Source organism: Octopus sinensis, linkage group LG1 (genome assembly GCF_006345805.1).
Source record: "Octopus sinensis linkage group LG1, ASM634580v1, whole genome shotgun sequence".
Lineage (NCBI taxonomy): Eukaryota > Metazoa > Mollusca > Cephalopoda > Octopoda > Octopodidae > Octopus > Octopus sinensis.
Window position 1 is genome coordinate 100,154,891 of NC_042997.1, and position 19,649 is coordinate 100,174,539.

At 36.1% G+C, this 19,649-nt stretch overlaps 1 protein-coding gene across 3 annotated transcripts in view; it reads right to left on the reverse strand.

The window, feature by feature from the left end:
• Positions 1 to 336: 336 nt before the first annotated feature.
• The window catches only part of LOC115215415 (histone demethylase UTY-like), a 164,259-nt gene continuing 144,946 nt past the window's right edge, over positions 337 to 19,649 (reverse strand). For all 3 annotated transcript variants that reach the window (XM_029784586.2, XM_029784578.2, XM_029784592.2), the window contains 3 exons: positions 12,348 to 12,532; positions 9,726 to 9,852; positions 337 to 8,051 (listed from right to left, as the gene is read on the reverse strand). In XM_029784586.2, the coding sequence (XP_029640446.1) occupies positions 7,551 to 8,051; positions 9,726 to 9,852; positions 12,348 to 12,532 (813 nt within the window). In that variant the 3' untranslated portion in view covers positions 337 to 7,550. The remainder of the gene's footprint in view (positions 8,052 to 9,725; positions 9,853 to 12,347; positions 12,533 to 19,649) is intronic.

The following is a 19,649-nucleotide window of genomic DNA, read 5'->3' on the forward strand; positions in this document are numbered from 1 at the left end:
TAATATATTTTATTTTAAAACTGGTCAGATCCAGCCTCTCAAACCTACCTTATGATGTCATTCTTAAAAAAGACAATCACATCATCAAAATCTCAAAGCTATGAGATAATACATGATTAATTCAAAACAATGTGAATAACATTTGACAGAGTAATCTGAATGCTAAAGCATTAAATCCCTTCAAATTTGTTACTTTCAAAACAAAGTGAAACATATTTTGCTTGAAATTTGGTGAGAAAAGGGTTAAAATCACTCCTTATTTTCCTGCTACATAAGTCTCAATAAAATGTAAATTAAAAAAAAAAAAAAGCAGAAAAATTAAAATAGAACAAGAAGTTCATTAAGAAATAATTCACTTTATTGACAAATAGATGTTAGGAAAAAAAAATTAAATATAACTTACCAGCTTAGAAATTGTCAATAAGTCTTTTTTTTTTTCACCCCCAATCATAACTTACATTACAAAAAAAATAAAATAAAATAAAATAAACAGGGAGGGGGATCTATAATGTGCATATAGACACACACAGACACATGCACAGAGACATACAAGTAAAGAATGGAAAAATAAATAAAAGTTGTTTACTGATCATTAAAGAAATTTGAGTAGAGAACCATCGAAAGCATCTATCTCCAGTAAGAAGAGGGCAAATAGGTAGAAATGATAGCTGGAAATGTAGATGTTTCAAATATATGTGCAAAGAAGGGCCCAGGATGGTTTCTCTACCATAAACAGCTGGACAGCAGAATGCCATCAATCCTGTTAGAAAAATAAGGGTTCTTTTGTTGGACTGGAGACATTATTACACTTATGTTATTGAAAAATTATCTATTTTGGTGACCACTTCAGATGAGAAAGAAAGAAAAAATATAAACAAAACAAATAAAATAGCTATATATATATATATATATATATATATTGCATAAATTTAAAAACTAAAAATACTGGTCTTATAAACAAAATTTGTTGGATTTTAAAAAATAGCAGGATTGAGGAGGAAGAAGAAAATAGTTTTGGAGTATGTTATTTAAAAAGAAAGGAAACCCACTCAGCAAACAAATACACTGATAGTTAACTACATGGGAAATATATTTTGTTTTTAAATATACTATAAAATCAGAAAATCAAAAGCAGGCAATCCTGTATTTTTTCTATAGAGATCAAATTAAAGGGGAAACAAAAGATTAACGTCTATATCCCTTTCTTTAAAAAAAATTTAATTAATAAATAAAATTTTAAAAAATGAAAATAAAAATGAAAAGAAGAAAATCTTCATTGTCTACATCTGTTGGATTTTGTAATTAAAAAAAAAATCACAATAAACATTTACCTTCATCTATGATGAAATAAAAGGTAGATGAAAGTAACAAAATATAGTATTGGTAAAGAAGAGAATGTTTTAAAGTGAACCTCATGTTGGAACGTTAATTTAGATGTCAAATATGATGATTTGAGATCAAGTGGCAGTGAAATCAGCAAGTTGTAAAGATAGAAAATTCATTTTTTTTCTTTTTTAGTAAACACAAAAAGGAATCTACCTTCCAATTTACATGGCCACCAAGAGATATCAAACAGAATTTTATTTTTAAATAAGAAATAATTTATTAATTCATCAAACAGAAATATTTAAGCAAGACGCTTTATGTGTCAAGATATTTTGTTTTTCTTGTCAATTTTACCTACACATAAAATAGAAATGTTTTCATAGAGATAATGTACTTTGAGAATGTTATATAAACCTTACAGAATGTTTCTGCTGATGGAATTTCGGAATATAAAGCCAATAAAGTAAAAATAGAATGATGTGGATTACAAATGAATAACTACTGAATAATTAATACACTTAATAATTAAAAAAAAAAAGTCAAACACAGGCACACAAAGGAACAAAAATCAATAATTTAGAAAATCCATTTCATTATATTCAAACCTCTTCATTAGTTTAGAAATCATTTAGAATGAGATAATTTTATTTCTGTAAATATCTTGTCACAATACCATTTTCATTTAAAATTTTAAGAGTTTGCATGTGTGTGTATGCTATTCGGTTGCTTGTGGCTTTTCTAGAGATTTTGTTTAGATACTACAAAGAACCATTTAATTGAAAAAGAAAGATACATTAGGGAATAGAGTAATATTAAGTGGAGAATAAAACGAAGTATCTAAAGAGATCACAATGATAGACAGGATGTAATTGAGTTGAAAAATAAAAATACGTGTCATCTAATATTTCTTTACTCTAAAATATTAAGAACAGAAATGTAATAGGAAATCGAAGAGAAGACTCTGAGCAAACCAGTAATACTATAAAAATATTTCAAAAGTAGTGAAAATGGAAACACACACACATGCATACACACAGAAATAAAAGTATTCTACAAAGAAATCTATATTTTATTATTTTGTAACAAATGAATGAAATGATGATATAAAATGCAATAAATAGATGAGATGATTAGGAGATGAAATATCGCATTTCTACTTTTTAAAAGAATTCATTGGAAGTAATTGAAGAATACTATTTTCCATAGTTTCAAAAAGTTCTTATCTGGTTGGCCAAGATCCTACAAACATATATAAAAGTAAAAATGTATTAAAAACCTAATATAATATTCCTACTACTTTTCATATCAATATCATCAAGAATTAGAATAAATAAGCTGGTTTAAAATTAGTACAATTTTTGAAAAGAGGAGATCATTTTGAGATATTGAAAAAGATCCACTTTGACACTGAATAAAAAAGGAACTTCAATACAGATGTTCAGTATAATTTGATGGTAGTCAACTAGAAAGATCCATTATAGCAATTTTGAAAGTATATAAGCAAAAGTTAAAATATTAATATAACAGATTACTAGTCTTTAATTATAGTGCATTAGAGCAAATGATTTTATGAACTATAAGATTATACAATGTTGATTCAGTCATAACTCTCAGAGCAACTGAAATAATCTGTTAAAGACTATGGAATATTGTGAAATACACAAAGATGAAAGCGAATCCATTTATACAAAGTAATTAAAACTTCTGCATTTAGGAATATTTGTTTTGCAATATAAACTATTCTTTCTTATAGTGGTCCTCATTTCAATATATTTTTATAAGTGGCCCTCATTATCTCAATATACTGATTGATTTAGTAATGTAATCAGCATTAGGGCAAACACAAATGAACTAAATAGATCATGAAAACAATCTCAAACTGGATACTAGTTAGATGAGTATGGAATGATGTGTAATAGATAATTACACACAACATGTTATGAAATAAAGTGAACAAATTAGGATGATAAAGTTATAAAGAAACCTTGCTTTGGAAACAAAATCAAACCCCCAAATTTTCCTAATGACAAAAAAATAATTTAATGATCTAAAATATATTTTTTAAAATCTGAAGAAAATAGAAAAATATTGAAGGTTAGAAGAATTGATCAGAAATAGAAATTACCAATCATGATAATACAGCTTCTGTATCAATGATATAGACACAGTAACTGAGTTAATATATGTTATAAAATAGCATATAATACTTTAAACCTATATTAAGTATGTATTGTTTTTTTCCCTATTATTAATCAATGTCAGTAACCATTTTTTATACATTATATTACAAATTAAGGTCTTTGATTATGCTGCTGCAATTAGATACATTTCGTTTCACTGGATGAATAATCCTCAAATTACAGACTTATTAACTTGAAAAATAACAAGTATTTACTTTCAGAGCCATCTTCTCTTGTGAAATTGTATATATTGTGCTAAACTGTTATAATTATGATCATCATCAGTAGCAACTATATTTCAGTGATAGATATTATCAATGGCTGATCAGTCATCAGAATATTAGAAAGTAGGTTTTCCATTGCAGAACTATAAAACTAAAAATTAAATTTTAAAAGAAATTGAAAGTATGATAACTGCTGAGCATTATTAAAATTAAGAGGAGGCTTGCAAAATTAGATAAAACAACACAGACAGGAATAAATAAAGTTAATTATATAAATGATAATTTTTGTTTAGAACTGGAAAATTGCTATTCAACAAAATGAGATGAGATCAGTGAATGCAAAGGGCCATTATTGACCAATAGAATTATCAATGTAAAATTAATTTTAAATAAGGTTTTATGAGAGAAACTGATTAAAATAATGAAGGCCACAAAATGAATTATTCATGAGCACAGGGGGGAAAAATACTGTAGAAAGCTAATTTACATGAAAAGATATAACTATGTGTTTGTGTGTGTTTATATTACCAAATTGCAAACTGACACTGTCAACTAGTTACCCTGGTGCTTATATTAAGAACTGATTGCAAAGGCTGTTCTTTGTATAGAAATGGCAAGCATTGCGAATTGTCTTCAGGGGAACAGTAGGTTGGCAAATCTTCATAAGACTAGTGCACGGACGGACAAAGCTCACAGAGATAGTCCACAATATGGTGAAGCCTTAATAAATAATGCTTACAACAGATATATTTTTAAAAAGATAAGATTTGTAATGGCAGTAGTTAGCAAGGGGAAGTTTTTTGACATGATACTTTACAGTTCATAAGTAACATTTTACATACACTCAACATAAGCCAAGAAACCTAGAATAAGATGGATTTAAAGAAGATGTCAAACAAATGATGAATATCTTATTAACATTCACTTAGTAATAAAGTTTTTAATTTTATAAAATAAAAACAAATTTTTAACAAAATAAATATTCATTGGGTGCATAAAAGAGCCGAGATGTTTGAGAATAGTGACTTATACATTACTGCTGCTTATCTCCAAGTAAAGGTATACAGATAATTTAATGGCAGTGGTTTTTAGGATCTGATAGTCTGATTGGTCAGTCAGTAAAGAAATATATAATGCAATCCATACATACCATATACATAACCTTTTAACTTATATAGCATGTGAACCTCAAAGGACAGAAGAGATAATAACAGTGGCAGTAAGTCCCTGAGGTCACATACATCGGTAGCAATACAACAACCATTATCACAATTACAAATTGCGTATTTGTTCTTTCACATGGCATCAACATTGGAAATTTGAAGATAGTTTGAATTCAATACTCTTAGAATTTACTAAAAGTGATAGTCACTGAAGCTCTCTTTCCAACCAGTTTCATACATTATTTTGCAAACAAAAATGTTACATGACATATAAAATTTATATATGAGAGGTAATAATTAATAAAATAAAATTTTAAGGTATCTCCTACTGCTTCATAAATAGAATTCTGAGTTTTTGAGGTGATAAGAGTACTGTTAGAAAGTTGAAATCAGTTGAACTGCTAGAAAATAGTGGAAAACAAAACAAACATCAAAGACTTCCCTTCAAGATAACTGTTTTCTTAAATAGTTTTGCCAACTGTAGATGAGACTAAAAGAAAAATATTACTTAAAAAGTATTTTAAGAAATTATAAATATAAAAATAACAACCAAAATGAATTGGAATATTCCAACAAAAAGAAAACATCTTTTAAAAGAGAAACTAACAATGGTGAATAAGATTTTTGGAAATTGTTTTGCACACAGGAAAAAATAAAAATAAACACACACACGCACACACTAGCATACAAAATAAATTCTGGTTGGTGATATATTGGCACAAAAATCACAAGTTTTATGTGATGAAATATAGTTGAATTCCTGAATCACATTAGTAAATGTTGGTACTGAATCCAGCTGTTAATACGAGGACCCTGCCCTCAATTAATTTAGATTTGTTGACAAGATCCTTGATACATGATTCACGATATATCTGCCATTGAATCAAATGGTACCCGAGATAAGGGGTAAAATCTAGGTTGAAAAATGAACTAAATTTGTTGCAGAAAGAAAATCTTTTTTTACTAAAAAAAATTTTAATAAATGTAAATAACTTACTTAATATAACCGTGAAAATTCAGTTTAAACTTGTATTGATAATTAAAATGAAATTTAAAAAGAAAAATATAATTTCAGTAAAATTTAGGTTTCAAAGGCTTTCTGTTAGAACCACTAAATTACCAGAGTTGAACACAAAAAAATTACCAAAATGATTTAGGTAAAACAGTTTTCTAAGCTAATAACAAAAAAAAAAAAAAGGAAAAAAAATGGAAAGGAAAACAGCCGCATATTATTATGGCTGATTAGTTGGATTGTTGCTTAGTTACCTGTTGGCATGGCAATAAAGAGGAAGATTGAGGCAATGGCAGTGACAATTCCAAGCCATGTTCAAAGACAATTCAGGTAACCTTGCAAAGTGGAAAAGGTATTTCCAGGCAGAAAATATGAGTCCGTAAAAGAGGTAAACCAGAGAGGAGGGGGTTATAAAATAAAAGCAGTAATAAAAAAGAATATATGTATATATATAAATGATAAATGCAAAAATTCAGTCTTTTTTCGTTTCCCGATATTCAAAATGAATTGCAACTACAACCACTTAAAAAAAAGAGGGGGTAGATATTAAGACGTAAGTGTAGAGCGGCAGGGCTTTAATTTGTAATCAGTACCGATTCAGTTATTGATGAAAACATTTTATATTTCCAATTATTTTAAATTATCTGTTGGATATTTGCTTTAAATATAAACTTTTCTTGGATGAATAAAAAGCAAGGCAACTGAGTAATGAATTAAAAATTGAAAGAAAATAATGTCTGATACACAGGTGCCAGTTTTAAGATTAACAGCCAATAGAGAAAGGAACTGATGCTATTGTAAATATAAACTCTTATTTAGTACTATTTATGAACATTCATATTAACAACAGGTTTTAATAATGAAATTAGTAAGAACACAAAATAGTTAAAATGGGTCTAAGAGTAATCCAAATTAATGATTACTTATATTTTAGTTACCTTTAAAATGAAAGTTGTACATTTTATTAACTTAATTTCAGTAACAGCTAAGTGCTTCAATGGCAGGTACATTAATTATCATAGGAGAGTAATATTTTAAAATTACCTCCATATAAAATTACTTTCTGAGAACATCTGTTAAATAAAAATATTGGAATTTGTTTTTTCTAAACTGCCTTTGAAACACATTAAGTTACAATCCTTTTGAACAGAACATTTCATTTTCAAATGTGTGTGCAAATTACATGCATAGCCATTCATGTGAGAGCATGCATATGCACATGCTTGCTTCTATATAGGAATCCTATTTTAATCACATCTGAAAGACATAATACCTACTGGAATTGAAAGACTGGAATTCAGACTCTATTTTGGCTGTAACTTTTGCTTTCTCTTCAGAGGGATAGGAAAGTATTAGGATATAGATGTTAACTACAGTGGCTAACAAGGAAGAAAGGGAAAGGAGAAAAACAAACAAACTTAAAAAAAAAAAAAAGACTTGCATAATAATCAAAAATGCTCTGAAGTATCTTTCAGATCACCCTATGTCTGCAGCCAAAAAGCTGAAGAATCTTCAAAGAGAACCAGTTTTTATTATAAGGAATTACATGGCAGATAGTTAGTCCTCTGGTTTAAGAGGCATCAATGAAGATGAATGTTTGCCCTACGTTTGTGATTAGTCTATTGCTCTGCACACAGTTGTTGACTTACTTAGACATAGAGCTGTTTGTTGTTGATGTGGTTGTGTTGAGCAGCTGGGGAGGTATGTGTACTGCTCCAGAGAGAGCTTCTGTAGATGGCAGATGAACTAAAGGACTTCGGCGAGGTAGCTGTCCTGCCTGATGTGCCAAAGTAGAGCTGCTTGATGTAATGGTAGAGTATGAAGATGATGATGAGGATGACGATGATGATGATGAACAATTGCTGATACTTGTTGGTTTTGATTGTGATGGCTGCTGCTGCTGCTGTTGTTGTTGTTGTTGTTGTTGTGATGAAGTTATTTGTTTGGTCTGTGGAGCTCTTTTTACTTGGTGAATTGAAGGATGAAGTTGAAATTTATCAAACATATCCATTAAGTCTTGTAAATGATATTGTTCAAGAACGACAAAGCCTTCCAAGGTTGGACTGATCTTGCAAGCACAGTTTAGGCAGTGGACAATATGCTTTTTATCTTGTTCACTCACAAATAAGATATCAAAAACTTCTTCCTACAAATAAAAATAAAAAAAAATTATGGTTAATTAAGTAAAATAAACATTTAGTGTCACCTTACCTTATAACTTGCTTACATAAGATATTATTTCACTGATTAAGATACATGTACATTCAAAAATTAATCCTTTCAGAACATATGTATGGAGGTAACTCAAAAGATGATGACAGCAAGAGGGGAGATAGAGTGACCAGAAAAGTGGTCATGTGCACTGTATTAAGGAAAGGCGTTACAGTAAATTTCATTGTATGATGATAAGCATTAAGTGGGCTCGTGGAAATTGTATTGGTGTGAGAGAGTTAACAAATGTGTCAGCTATATTTAAGTGTGAAGTTCAGATGGATGAGATGCTGAGTTTTATCTTGGAAATAGCACGAAGACGGAAGGTGTGAAAATATTTTGTTACTAAGATATGCTGAATGGAGAAGGAAAATTAGATTCAAAGATGTACATGTGAGAGGTTTCGGGAGAATGGCATGCTAATGAGGAAGGTAGAGCCATTGAAACTGAAGAGAAAGGAGTAGACTATATGTCAGATGTAGTATGACTTATGGGAGTGAGATCTAAGTATGAATGTGGAGCAGCAGAGAAGACTGGACAGAACACATATGAGAGTGACATGGTGGATGAGCCAGGCATCACTGAAAGAGAACAACACAAACAGCGAATTGCAGAGAATGGATGTTGTGAAGAGAAGAGTGGGAAGGAGAAAAGTAACCAGATGAGAGGAGTGATGGAAATAAATGTGAAGTAAGACTAAGAAAGACATTGCTCAATACCATGGAGGTTGCAATGAGGGCAAGAGGCTCGGTAAGTGATGAGATCTATAGGACAAGGCAGACTGGAGAAGATTGTCAAAGACCTGAAAGGTTAACTCCTTTAGCATGGAAAATGACCGTAAAATGCTTGCTGTTATGGTATTTTTGTACATGATATTGTTCAAAATTCATGTTATAATAATTTCTTTCTGAGTCAAACCAATAGAGTGGAAAAGGTCTTGGGTTTACAAAAAAAACTTTCATGCAGGCATACAAAAGCACCAAGTGCACATTGTTTTGTATTTTTTATCATGGTAGGTTAAAGTGATAAGAGAAAGAAAGCCCTGGTCAACATAATAACACCTAGCTAGTTTCCTTACTTTCATGGTAGCTAAAACTAATATGCAATAGAGTTAATCTCCAAGATTGTAAAGACAATTTTTGAATATAGGTATGACAAGCACAGCCATAGCAGCTGTAAAAGGAATATACAACTTAACTCTCATGCAAAACAATGCTGAATCAAACCACATGGAATGATGCTGTAGTTGAGGAACTTTCCAATATATTTACAGCATAAAAATAGAAATAATGATAAAGTCTCTACATTTAAAAGATAACTGTTTTAACTTTTTTTGTTACCTTATTTCTAATTCCATTAATTTTGAAAATAGGAAAGAATTTAGTAAAACAACTGTCATAATTAAGCTGGTATTTGGAACATAACACAAAATTTTGATGGTAAATTTTAATTTTACAATGCTTAAAACATGAAGTTTGTATCCTAAAACCAAGGGTGGTCTCTGGTGGATTGGTATCAAAGGATTAAATGTGGATACACTATACTAAAATCATTAAAAACAAAATATAGATAATGAAATAAGTTAAATGGAAAAGCAGCCAATACACACCTCACAATCGTTGCAATAGTGAGCAGCTTCATTCTGAACACGGCCATGCCACTTTAATTCAACACCATAGGCCTCTAGGAAATCCAAACACATTTGTATTTGGCGGAGAGATTTCATTAAGAAAGACCTATAAATATATAAAAGCACATATAAATATAACTGGACATAGGCTATCTATCTTTCCATAAATAAAATGCAAATAGTTTTCAGGTATAAATATTTCCATGCAAGCAAGCACATAGATGCAAAACACAAAAAGAAGAAAATAGTACTTGATATCAAAGGCAGGGTCAAAGACAAAATTTTATTGAAGCTGAAAAGCAAACTGTTACTCAGAGTTTCACATTTCCTATCACTGAGTGGAAGTAAATTTTCCAAATATTTTACTACCATGTATAATATACACACACATTCTAAGTGTGAAAGCATCTTTGGTTGCTTCAAACTAACAAAACCTAGAGCACTGAGGATGCCCCTACATTATCCTCAAACATAACAACCTAGAGTTAACCCCTGCATTTACCAAACTCTTCAGTTTCTTCCTCTACATGGATGTACCCTGATCTTTGGAAATATGCCACAATGTATCCCATCCCCAAGAAAGGCATCTGCTAACTCTACCAACTGTTGCTGTATCTTTTAAGATAATGGAGATAGCCATTAATATATTCCAATACCTTGAAACTTTCTCTACCCACTTAATGACCACAAGTTTCTGTAAAACCAGATTAACTGGTGACCTAAACTATATCATTCATCAATGAGCTCTCACCTTGGAGACATTTGGTGAAAGCAATGTCACCTTTAACATCAGCAAAACTTTTAAACAGTTTTTGGTATATGAATCATTAATTGAAACAGTCTGGCTAAGGGCTTCACCTGCTTTGTATCAGATCACCCTAATGTGGCATGTTGGAGCTTTTTCTGTTTTACATTCTATCAACTCTGGTATAACACAGGGTTCAGTTTTATATCTCTTAGTCTACCTTCTTTACTTGACCTTATATCTAACAATGTCCACTCCAATGCAGACAATATCACCCTTTTTTCTTTCCAAACCTCTCAAACAGGGCATTATCTACTCTCAAAATAGATACCATATTCCAAAAACCATACTATGAACAAAACCTCAGAAGCATCTTTCAATGGAGGTATGCCAACCCTGCTTCTTTCAACAGCAAGAAAAAACAATTGCTACTCATATCATGAAATATTGTACCCCACTCCTCAACAGCTAGAGCCCTCACTATTGTTTCAAATACTGGGCTTCACTTTCACTGAGGATCTCACCTGACAGCCACTCCCTTCAAGACCAGAAAGTACTTCAGCTCACAGCATTTTGACACTACACAATCCTCAAGTGAGACGCAAAATGGGCTACTGCTCTCACTTCTTGGATAGTGCTGCTGCTATACAGAGATACTGTATCCAGAAATGGGGCCACCTGACCAACTGGGGTAATATCATTCATAGACATGCTGAGCCTCTGATTCATAGATGCACTATCTTTTCTATTGCTATTATAATAGCTTCTGCTCCTCAGGACTGGTTGGGCAGATTCTACCTCCACTCATGCATTCATGATACACACATATACCTCATGACCTTTGTAGTGTCCACATACACCCAGTTCTTCCTTCCCTGCAGATGTTTGACTTGCAAGATTGTTGCCATTAATACTCAAGAACATTAATGACATCAATTTTGCTGCAGGAAAGCCATGATGAAAGACAGAATCTCGAGGGCTGGCATTCTAGGAACAAGGTGTATTGATTAGTTTAGGCCTTAAAAATTTGGACACAATAAATGAATAAGTGAATAAATAAAGTTAAATTAGAGGCCCATCTATGCAAAAGTGGTCATAATGGAAGAGCAAGTTTGACAAGACTGAGAAAGAAAAAAAAAACAAGAGGATAAAATGAGGTAGCAAATAATTATTGAAGATAGGGAGATTTACTCATGTAGAAAATAAGCAAATGAAAAATTTGATATCCTTTGTCAAAAGAATAACAGACATAAAGCTTTCAGAATTGGTAGTGGATGTTAGGATGATTGAAAATGACAAGGAGAAAGTCTCCAAAATTATATGACTTAACTCAGTGACATAATAGTGTCTTCCATAGTTTTCAGGTGACATCAAAATAGTTTCTTCTACAGTTTTCAGGTGAAATAAAAATAGTTTTTTCCATAGTTTTCAAGAAGACTGTTTGATTTGGAAAATTTAATGTATACCCTTTTCTTTAAAAGTAAGTCATACAAGCGTTTCTGCTCTTGTTCAGAGAAGGCATATTGAAAAACTTAGTGATGGAATCATGATTGCGAAACAAGATTCAATATTTCAAATAAATCAAATAAGAGATTGAATAAACATATAAGAGTTGGATTACCAGTGGTAAAGTATATTTTTAGTTTTACCATCAACTGTTTATGTCTATCTCTCTCACACATACACACACTACTTTCTCTCTTTATGAGGAATAAAACATTGCCTGAGAATCATAAATCCACAACATTTTGATATAATGTCAGATGAAAAAAGTTGCAGCTGGTGGGGATAACATTCATAAATAATAAAATAGTGAATGGAAATACATTTACTGATTCTTCAAACATAAGACTTACTTGATTACTTCAAACAACATAGGTTCAGATATATGCAGATTTCGTGCTAGATTCCATGCCAAATGAACCATTGGAACTATTGATTTATAAGCCTGCAACTTATTCCATTCATAACGGTCCAATGCAAGTTTAAATTGCAGAGCATTGAGTGGTCCTACATTCCATGCAATATTATTGCACCAGCCCTGGAAAACAAATTTTCAATTATTGATAACCATAGTAGTTTTTACACAGTTGTTACATTTTAATTTAAAATTATGAATGCTGAAAAAGCAAATTATGGTTAATAATGTATTTAAAAAATATACAAAAATTTATACTTTTTAGTATAATTTGAACATACAAACATTGTACTAAAAGTCAGTTATTTAAAAACTGATTATCAATAATCAAAATATAGCCTTGCTTCCGATAGGCAATTTTCATGCTTGCAACTTTGGTAGAAGTATTTGAAGAGTAAGAATTATATTGGAATAATATATCATTAGGAACTACAAACCACTCAGACCACATGTTCAACTTTCCAACTAACCCAAGTTTTGCTGTTAACATGAGCAGAACATAATCAACTAATAACTTCTGTTAATGAAGATCTCTCTGCAAGGGGATAGAACCACAATAACAATCTTAAAACTAAAAAATATAGTTGTTTCTCTGTATATTAAAACATATTTCTAAAAGCAATAAAGGGATTTCTATACTGTTGCTTGATCTGCTAGAAATAGCAACAAATCACATTCAATCATTTTATAAAAGGAAGGGTATATAATGTGGTCCTAGATGTACGATATTTAAAAGATGTTTAAGATGGGATGGTCATGGTTAGAATATCTTTGATTGGAGATTTGCTTGATCAAGGCTGAGGCAACATTAAATAGTGTGCACCAAATATTATTATTCTTGAATCTAGAGGACTACTTTCTTTGTAGTATAACTCTTCAACTCATACACCTGCTAAATACTAACCTTCATCACCTGATCCAGCAGTTTCATATCTCTGTAGTTATTTCTATCTAAAGCATCATCTTTACCTTTGTACAGTTGACTAAGGTGCTTCTATGCCAATCATTAGGTATGACTCCTTCGTGAACTACCTGATTAGACCATAACTCACATTACCAGATATTATAAGCATCTCAGCAGTGATTCCTGATGGGCCAGGGGCTTTTCCTGACTTCATCTCCTTAATTGCTTTATCTACCAGGGTGCTAGCGATTCAGGTATCTGGTCCCTTGACTGGGTCAACATTTGACAGGCTCTCCTCCTCCCATTCATTCTCCACATTCAGCAGCCTTTCATAATGGCATCTACAAGCCTCTTTCTTTGCAGAATCATTAAAAGCAAGTGCACCATCATCCATGCAGACACATGTCTCTCTTGTAATATCACAATTTTCTCTCACACACTGTCTAGCAATCCAAAATACTTCAGTTCTTTGATCCTCACATTGCTCAACATTAGCAAACTTCTTTTCTGCTTCTCCCTTGGCTATATAGACCTCTCTCCCAGCCTCCCTTTTGGCTATCTGGTACAGTTCCCTGCTACCTCTGCTCTTCCAGGCCTGTTTCTTTGCTCTAATGGCCTTGCCTACTGCATTATTCCACCACCATGTTACTCTAGGTCTGGAAGGGACTTTGCACCAGCTGCAGATATGGTCTGTGGCACTCAGTAAGCTATCACGTAGGAATTTCCAATTACCCTCTATGTCACAAGTCTGTAGCTCCTCCTCCCTCTCAGCAAATTTCTCAATGAGGATGTCCCTAAATCTCTGACAATGTGAAAGATTCTTAAGCTTCCAAATCCTTCTGTTCCGGATTGGTCTGCTTCTTGGCATCCTTCTGGCCTCGAGTCTAAAGTCACTAATGACTAGTCTATGCTGGGGGGTACATTCTTCACCAGGGAGGGTCTTTGTATTTAAGAGCAACCATATCAATCTGGCTAGCAGAGTCACCCAATTGATAGGTTATCAGGTAGCTGTCTAGCTTCCTGAAGTTGGTGTTGCAGATTAATAGGTTGCTTGCATCACAGAACTCCAGTAGCCTAGTTCCCTCTTTGCTTTGGGAACTAATTCCATGGACCCTGTGAACACAATGGAAGGTACTAGATTGCCGTCCAGCATACCCATTAAAATCTCCAGCCTTGTAGAAGGATATCATGGAAGTGGTCTTTCTGATCATTTGGTAGGCCCACTTGTAGGACGTAGGCAGAGATAATTGTAGTTATACTATTCTGCAAGACTAGCCTCAGCTTAAGCACTCTATCACACACCCTGATTACCTCTATGACCTTATCCACCCATTTCTCTGCAAGGAGTATGCCTACACCCCCTACTCCATAACTGTTAACTTCCCAGACCCTGGCTGAAGCTCCTCTCCATCTTACCTCTTGTATGCAACATACATCAACACGCCTCCATTCAAGCATCTCTACAATCTCACTAAACCTACTTTCAATGTGCCTACACCGACATTGCCAACTCTAAAAACTGGGGGGAAAAACTGCATTATTTATGGGATGACAGAATATATATATATATATATACACACACACATATATGTATATATACACAGACATATATATATATATATATATATACACACACATACATATTTTTAAACAAGAACACTGTTGGCAGTGACTTTGAAGTTTTGCCCAGCTAAGCCCTTGTTGGACAGGCCAACAATGAGAAATAATAAATTTGTAATAGACAAAAGTATAAAGTAACCCATCAGTTTAATGTAAAATTGCTTTTGTTATAACTGAATGTAAACACACATATATATATATCATCATCATCATCATCGTTTAACGTCCGTTTTCCGCGCTAGCACGGGTTGGACGGTTCGACCGGGGTCTGGGAAGCCAGGGGCCGCTCCAGGCTCCAGTCTGATTTGGCAGAGTTTCTACGGCTGGATGCCCTTCCTAACGCCAACCACTCCGTGAGTGGATTGGGTGCTTTTTACGTGCCACCTGCACAGGGGCCGGGGGGTCCGGCATCGGTCACGATCGGTTCGAGCTTTTAACGTGCCAGCGGCACGGGGGCAACTGGGTCCGGGGTACTTTGGGGATCCGGGGTACTTTGAATGGGTAGGGGGTATGTGGAATTGCTGCAGAAAGCAGCCCGGGTCTTTGCAGTCACAGCATATCTCCAGAGATCTCGGTCCTTCGCCATTGCCTCAGTGAGGCCCAATGCTCTGAGGTCATGCTTGACTACCTCATCCCATGTCTTCCTGGGTCTACCTCTCCCCCTGATACCTTCAACTGTTTGGGAGTGGCACTTCTTCACACATCTCTCTTCATCCATCCGCAGCACATGACCATACCATCGCAAGCGTCACTCTTGCACACCACATCTGATGCTTCTTATATCCAGCATTTCTCTTAGGATGCTTACACTCTGTCTTGCGTGCACACTGACACTACACATCCAGCGGATCATGCTAGCTTCATTTCTTTCAAGTCTACTCATGTCCTCTGCAGTCACAGCCCATGTTTCATTACCGTGAAGCATGGCAGTTCGCACACATGCATCATACAATCTACCTTTCGCTCTGAGGGAGAGACCTTTTGTTGCCAGTAGGGGTAGGAGCTTTCTGAACTTTGCCCAGGCTATTCGTATTCTAGTGGTGATACTCTCTGTGCATCCACCTCCGCTACTAACTTGGTCACCCAGGTAGCGGAAACTATCAACTACTTCTAGTTTCTCTCCCTGGAGTGTGATGGAATCTGTTTTCTGAGTGTCTGTTGTGTCTATTGTCCCTGTGCATCTGCCGCACATGAAAGCTATCTTATCTGTTAATTTCCCTTTAATGTTGCTGCACCTCTTATGTGTCCATAACTTACATTGGGTGCATCTTATGGAGTTTCTACCTGTACCTTTCCTACAGATTGAGCAGGGCCACCTACCCGAGGGGGTGTGTGCTGAGTACCTCTTGCTGCTTACTAATACTTTGGTCTTTGCTACATTTATTCTAAGGCCCTTTGATTCCAACCCTTGCTTCCACACCCGAAATTTCTCTTCTAGTTCCGGTAGTGATTCTGCTATGAGAGCTAGGTCATCGGCATAGAGGAGCTCCCAGGGGCATTCCGTTTTGAATTCCTCTGTTATTGCCTGAAGGACTATGATGAATAAAAGGGGACTGAGGGCTGAGCCCTGGTGCACACCTACTTCTACCCGGAATTCTTCACTATATTCGTTGCCAATCCTGACCTTGCTGACAGCCTCTCTGTATAGAGCCTGTACAGCCCTTATTAGCCATTCTTCAATCTCCAGTTTCCGCATCGACCACCAGATGAGGGAACGGGGAACCCTGTCAAAGGCTTTCTCCAAGTCTACAAAAGCTATGTAGAGGGGTTTATCTTTAGCTAGGTACTTCTCCTGCAGTTGTCGGACCAGGAATATAGCATCAGTGGTGCTTCTACCTGGTACAAAACCGAACTGCATTTCATCTAAACAAATTCTCTCCCTAATGAGATGGGTTATGACCTTCTCTGAGACCTTCATCACCTGGTCCAACAGTTTGATACCTCTGTAGTTATTTCTATCTAGAGCATCACCCTTACCCTTGTAGCAGTTGACTATGGTGCTGCTGCACCAGTCATTGGGTATGACTCCATTGTGAACTACCTGGTTTACAATGCGGGTGACTATGGTATAGCCCACATAGCCAGCTGTTTTAAGCATCTCAGCAGTGATTCCTGATAGGCCAGGGGCTTTGCCTGGTTTCATATCCTTAATTGCCTTATCTACAAGGGAGCTGTCTATTCGGGTAGCTGGTCCCTCTACTGGGTCAACATTTGGCAGGCTCTCCTCCTCCCATTCATTCTCCTCATTCAGCAGTCTTTCATAATGGCTTCTCCAAGCCTCTTTCTTTTCACTAGCAGTAAAAGCAAGTGCCCCATCATCCATGCGGACACATTTCTCTCCTATAACATCACTATTTTCTCTGACACACTGTCTGGCAATCCGAAATACTTCAGCTCTTTGATCCTCGCGTCGCTGGACATTGGCAAACTTCTTCTTTTCTGCTACATCTTTGGCTATGTATACCTGCCGCCCAGCCTCCCTTTTGGCTATCTGGTACAGTTCCCTGCTGCCCCCATCCTTCCAGGCTTTCCAGGCCCGTCTCTTTTTACAGATGGCTTTATCTACTGCACTATTCCACCACCACGTAATTCTAGGTCTGGAAGGGACTTTGCACCATCCACAGACTCGGTCTGTGGCACTCAGCAAGCTGTCCCGTAGGAATTCCCAGCTACCTTCTATGTCTGACGTCTGAAGCTCCTCCTCCCTCTCATCAAATTTCTTGATGAGTATGTCCCTAAATTTCTGACCATGTGAAGGGTTCTTTAGCCTCCAAATCCTTCTTTTCTGGATTGGTTTGTTTCTTGGAGTCCTTCTGGCCTCAAGCTTAAAGTCACTGATGATTAGTCTATGCTGAGGGATACATTCTTCACCCGGGAGGGTCTTTGTATTCAAGAGCAACCCTGCATCCCGCTGTCTGGTGAGGATGAAGTCTATTTGGCTAGCGGAGTCTCCTGACTGATAAGTTATAAGGTGGCAGACTGGCTTCTTGAAGTTAGTGTTGCAGATTGTAAGGTTACATGCATCACAGAATTCCAGCAGTCTAGTTCCCTCATCATTTCTGGTGCCAATACCATAGCCACCATGTACCCCAGTGAAGATACCCGATTCCCGCCCAACATCATCATCATCATCATCATTTAGCGTCCGTTTTCCATGCTAGCATGGGTTGGACGGTTCAACTGGGGTCTGGGGAGCCCGAAGGCTGCACCAGGCCAGTCAGATCTGGCAGTGTTTCTACAGCTGGATGCCCTTCCTAACGCCAACCACTCCGAGAGTGTAGTGGGTGATTTTATGTGCCACCGACACAGGTGCCAGACGAGGCTGGCGAACGGCCACGCTCGGATGGTGTTTTTATGTGCCACCGACACAGGTGCCAGACGAGGCTGGCAGACGGCCACGCTCGGATGGTGTTTTTATGTGCCACCGACACAGGTGCCAGATGAGGCTGGCGGACGGCCACGATCGGATGGTGTTTATTACGTCCCCAAAGCACGGAGGCCAGTCTATGCGGTACTGGCTACGGCCACGTTCGGATGATTTTCTTGTGTGCCACCGGCACTGGTACCACAAAGATACAAATTCCATTGATGTTCATCTATTTTGATTTGTTTTGATTTGATTTGATTTTCACTTGCCTCAACAGGTCTTCACAAGTGTCACAAGAAGGAAGGTATGCACAGGTGGACTGACTACGTCCCAGGTAGGGGCCACGGGTTATGGCCTGACTAGTCTTGCCGGGTCTTCGGATGGTGTTTTTATGTGCCACCGACACAGGTGCCAGATGAGGCTGGCGAACGGCCACGATCGGATGGTGTTTGTTGCGTGCCCACAGCACGGAGGCCAGTCGATGCGGTACTGGCTACGGCCACGTTCGGATGGTTTTCTTGTGTGCCACCGGCACTGGTACCACAAAGATACAAATTCCATCGATGTTCATCTATTTTGATCTGATTTGATTTGATTTTCACTTGCCTCAACAGGTCTTCACAAGTGTCACAAGAAGGAAGGAAGGTATGCACAGGTGGACTGACTACGTCCCAAGTAGGGGCCACGGGTTATGGCCTGACTAGTCTTGCCGGGTCTTCGGTTGGTGTTTTTATGTGCCACCGACACAGGTGCCAGATGAGGCTGGCGGACGGCCACGATCGGATGGTGTTTGTTATGTGCCCACATCACAGAGGCCAGTCGATGCGGTACTGGCTACGGCCACGTTTGGATGGTTTTCTTGTGTGCCACCGGTACTGGTACCACAAAGATACAAATTCCATTGATGTTCATCTATTTTGATTTGGTTTGATTTGATTTGATTTGATTTTGATTTTGATTTTCACTTGCCTCAACAGGTCTACACAAGTGTCACACACTTGCCTCAACAGGTCTTCACAAGTGTCCCATTAAAATCTCCACCTACAAAGATGAGGTCCTTGCTACTAGTCTTTGAAGTAGCCTGCAGAAGGCTATCATAAAAGTTGTCCTTCTGATCATTTGGTAGTCCCGCTTGTGGGGCATAGGCGGAGATAATCATAGCTGTGCCACTCTGTAGGACCAACCTGAGCTTAAGCACTCTATCGCAAACCCTGACAACCTCTATGACCTCATCCACCCATTTCTCTGCAAGGAGAATGCCTACACCCCCTACACCTTCCACGTTACCTTGCCAGAAGAGTTTGTACCTAAGTGCCTTGCCCGTGAGGACCCTAGCCGAAGCACCTCTC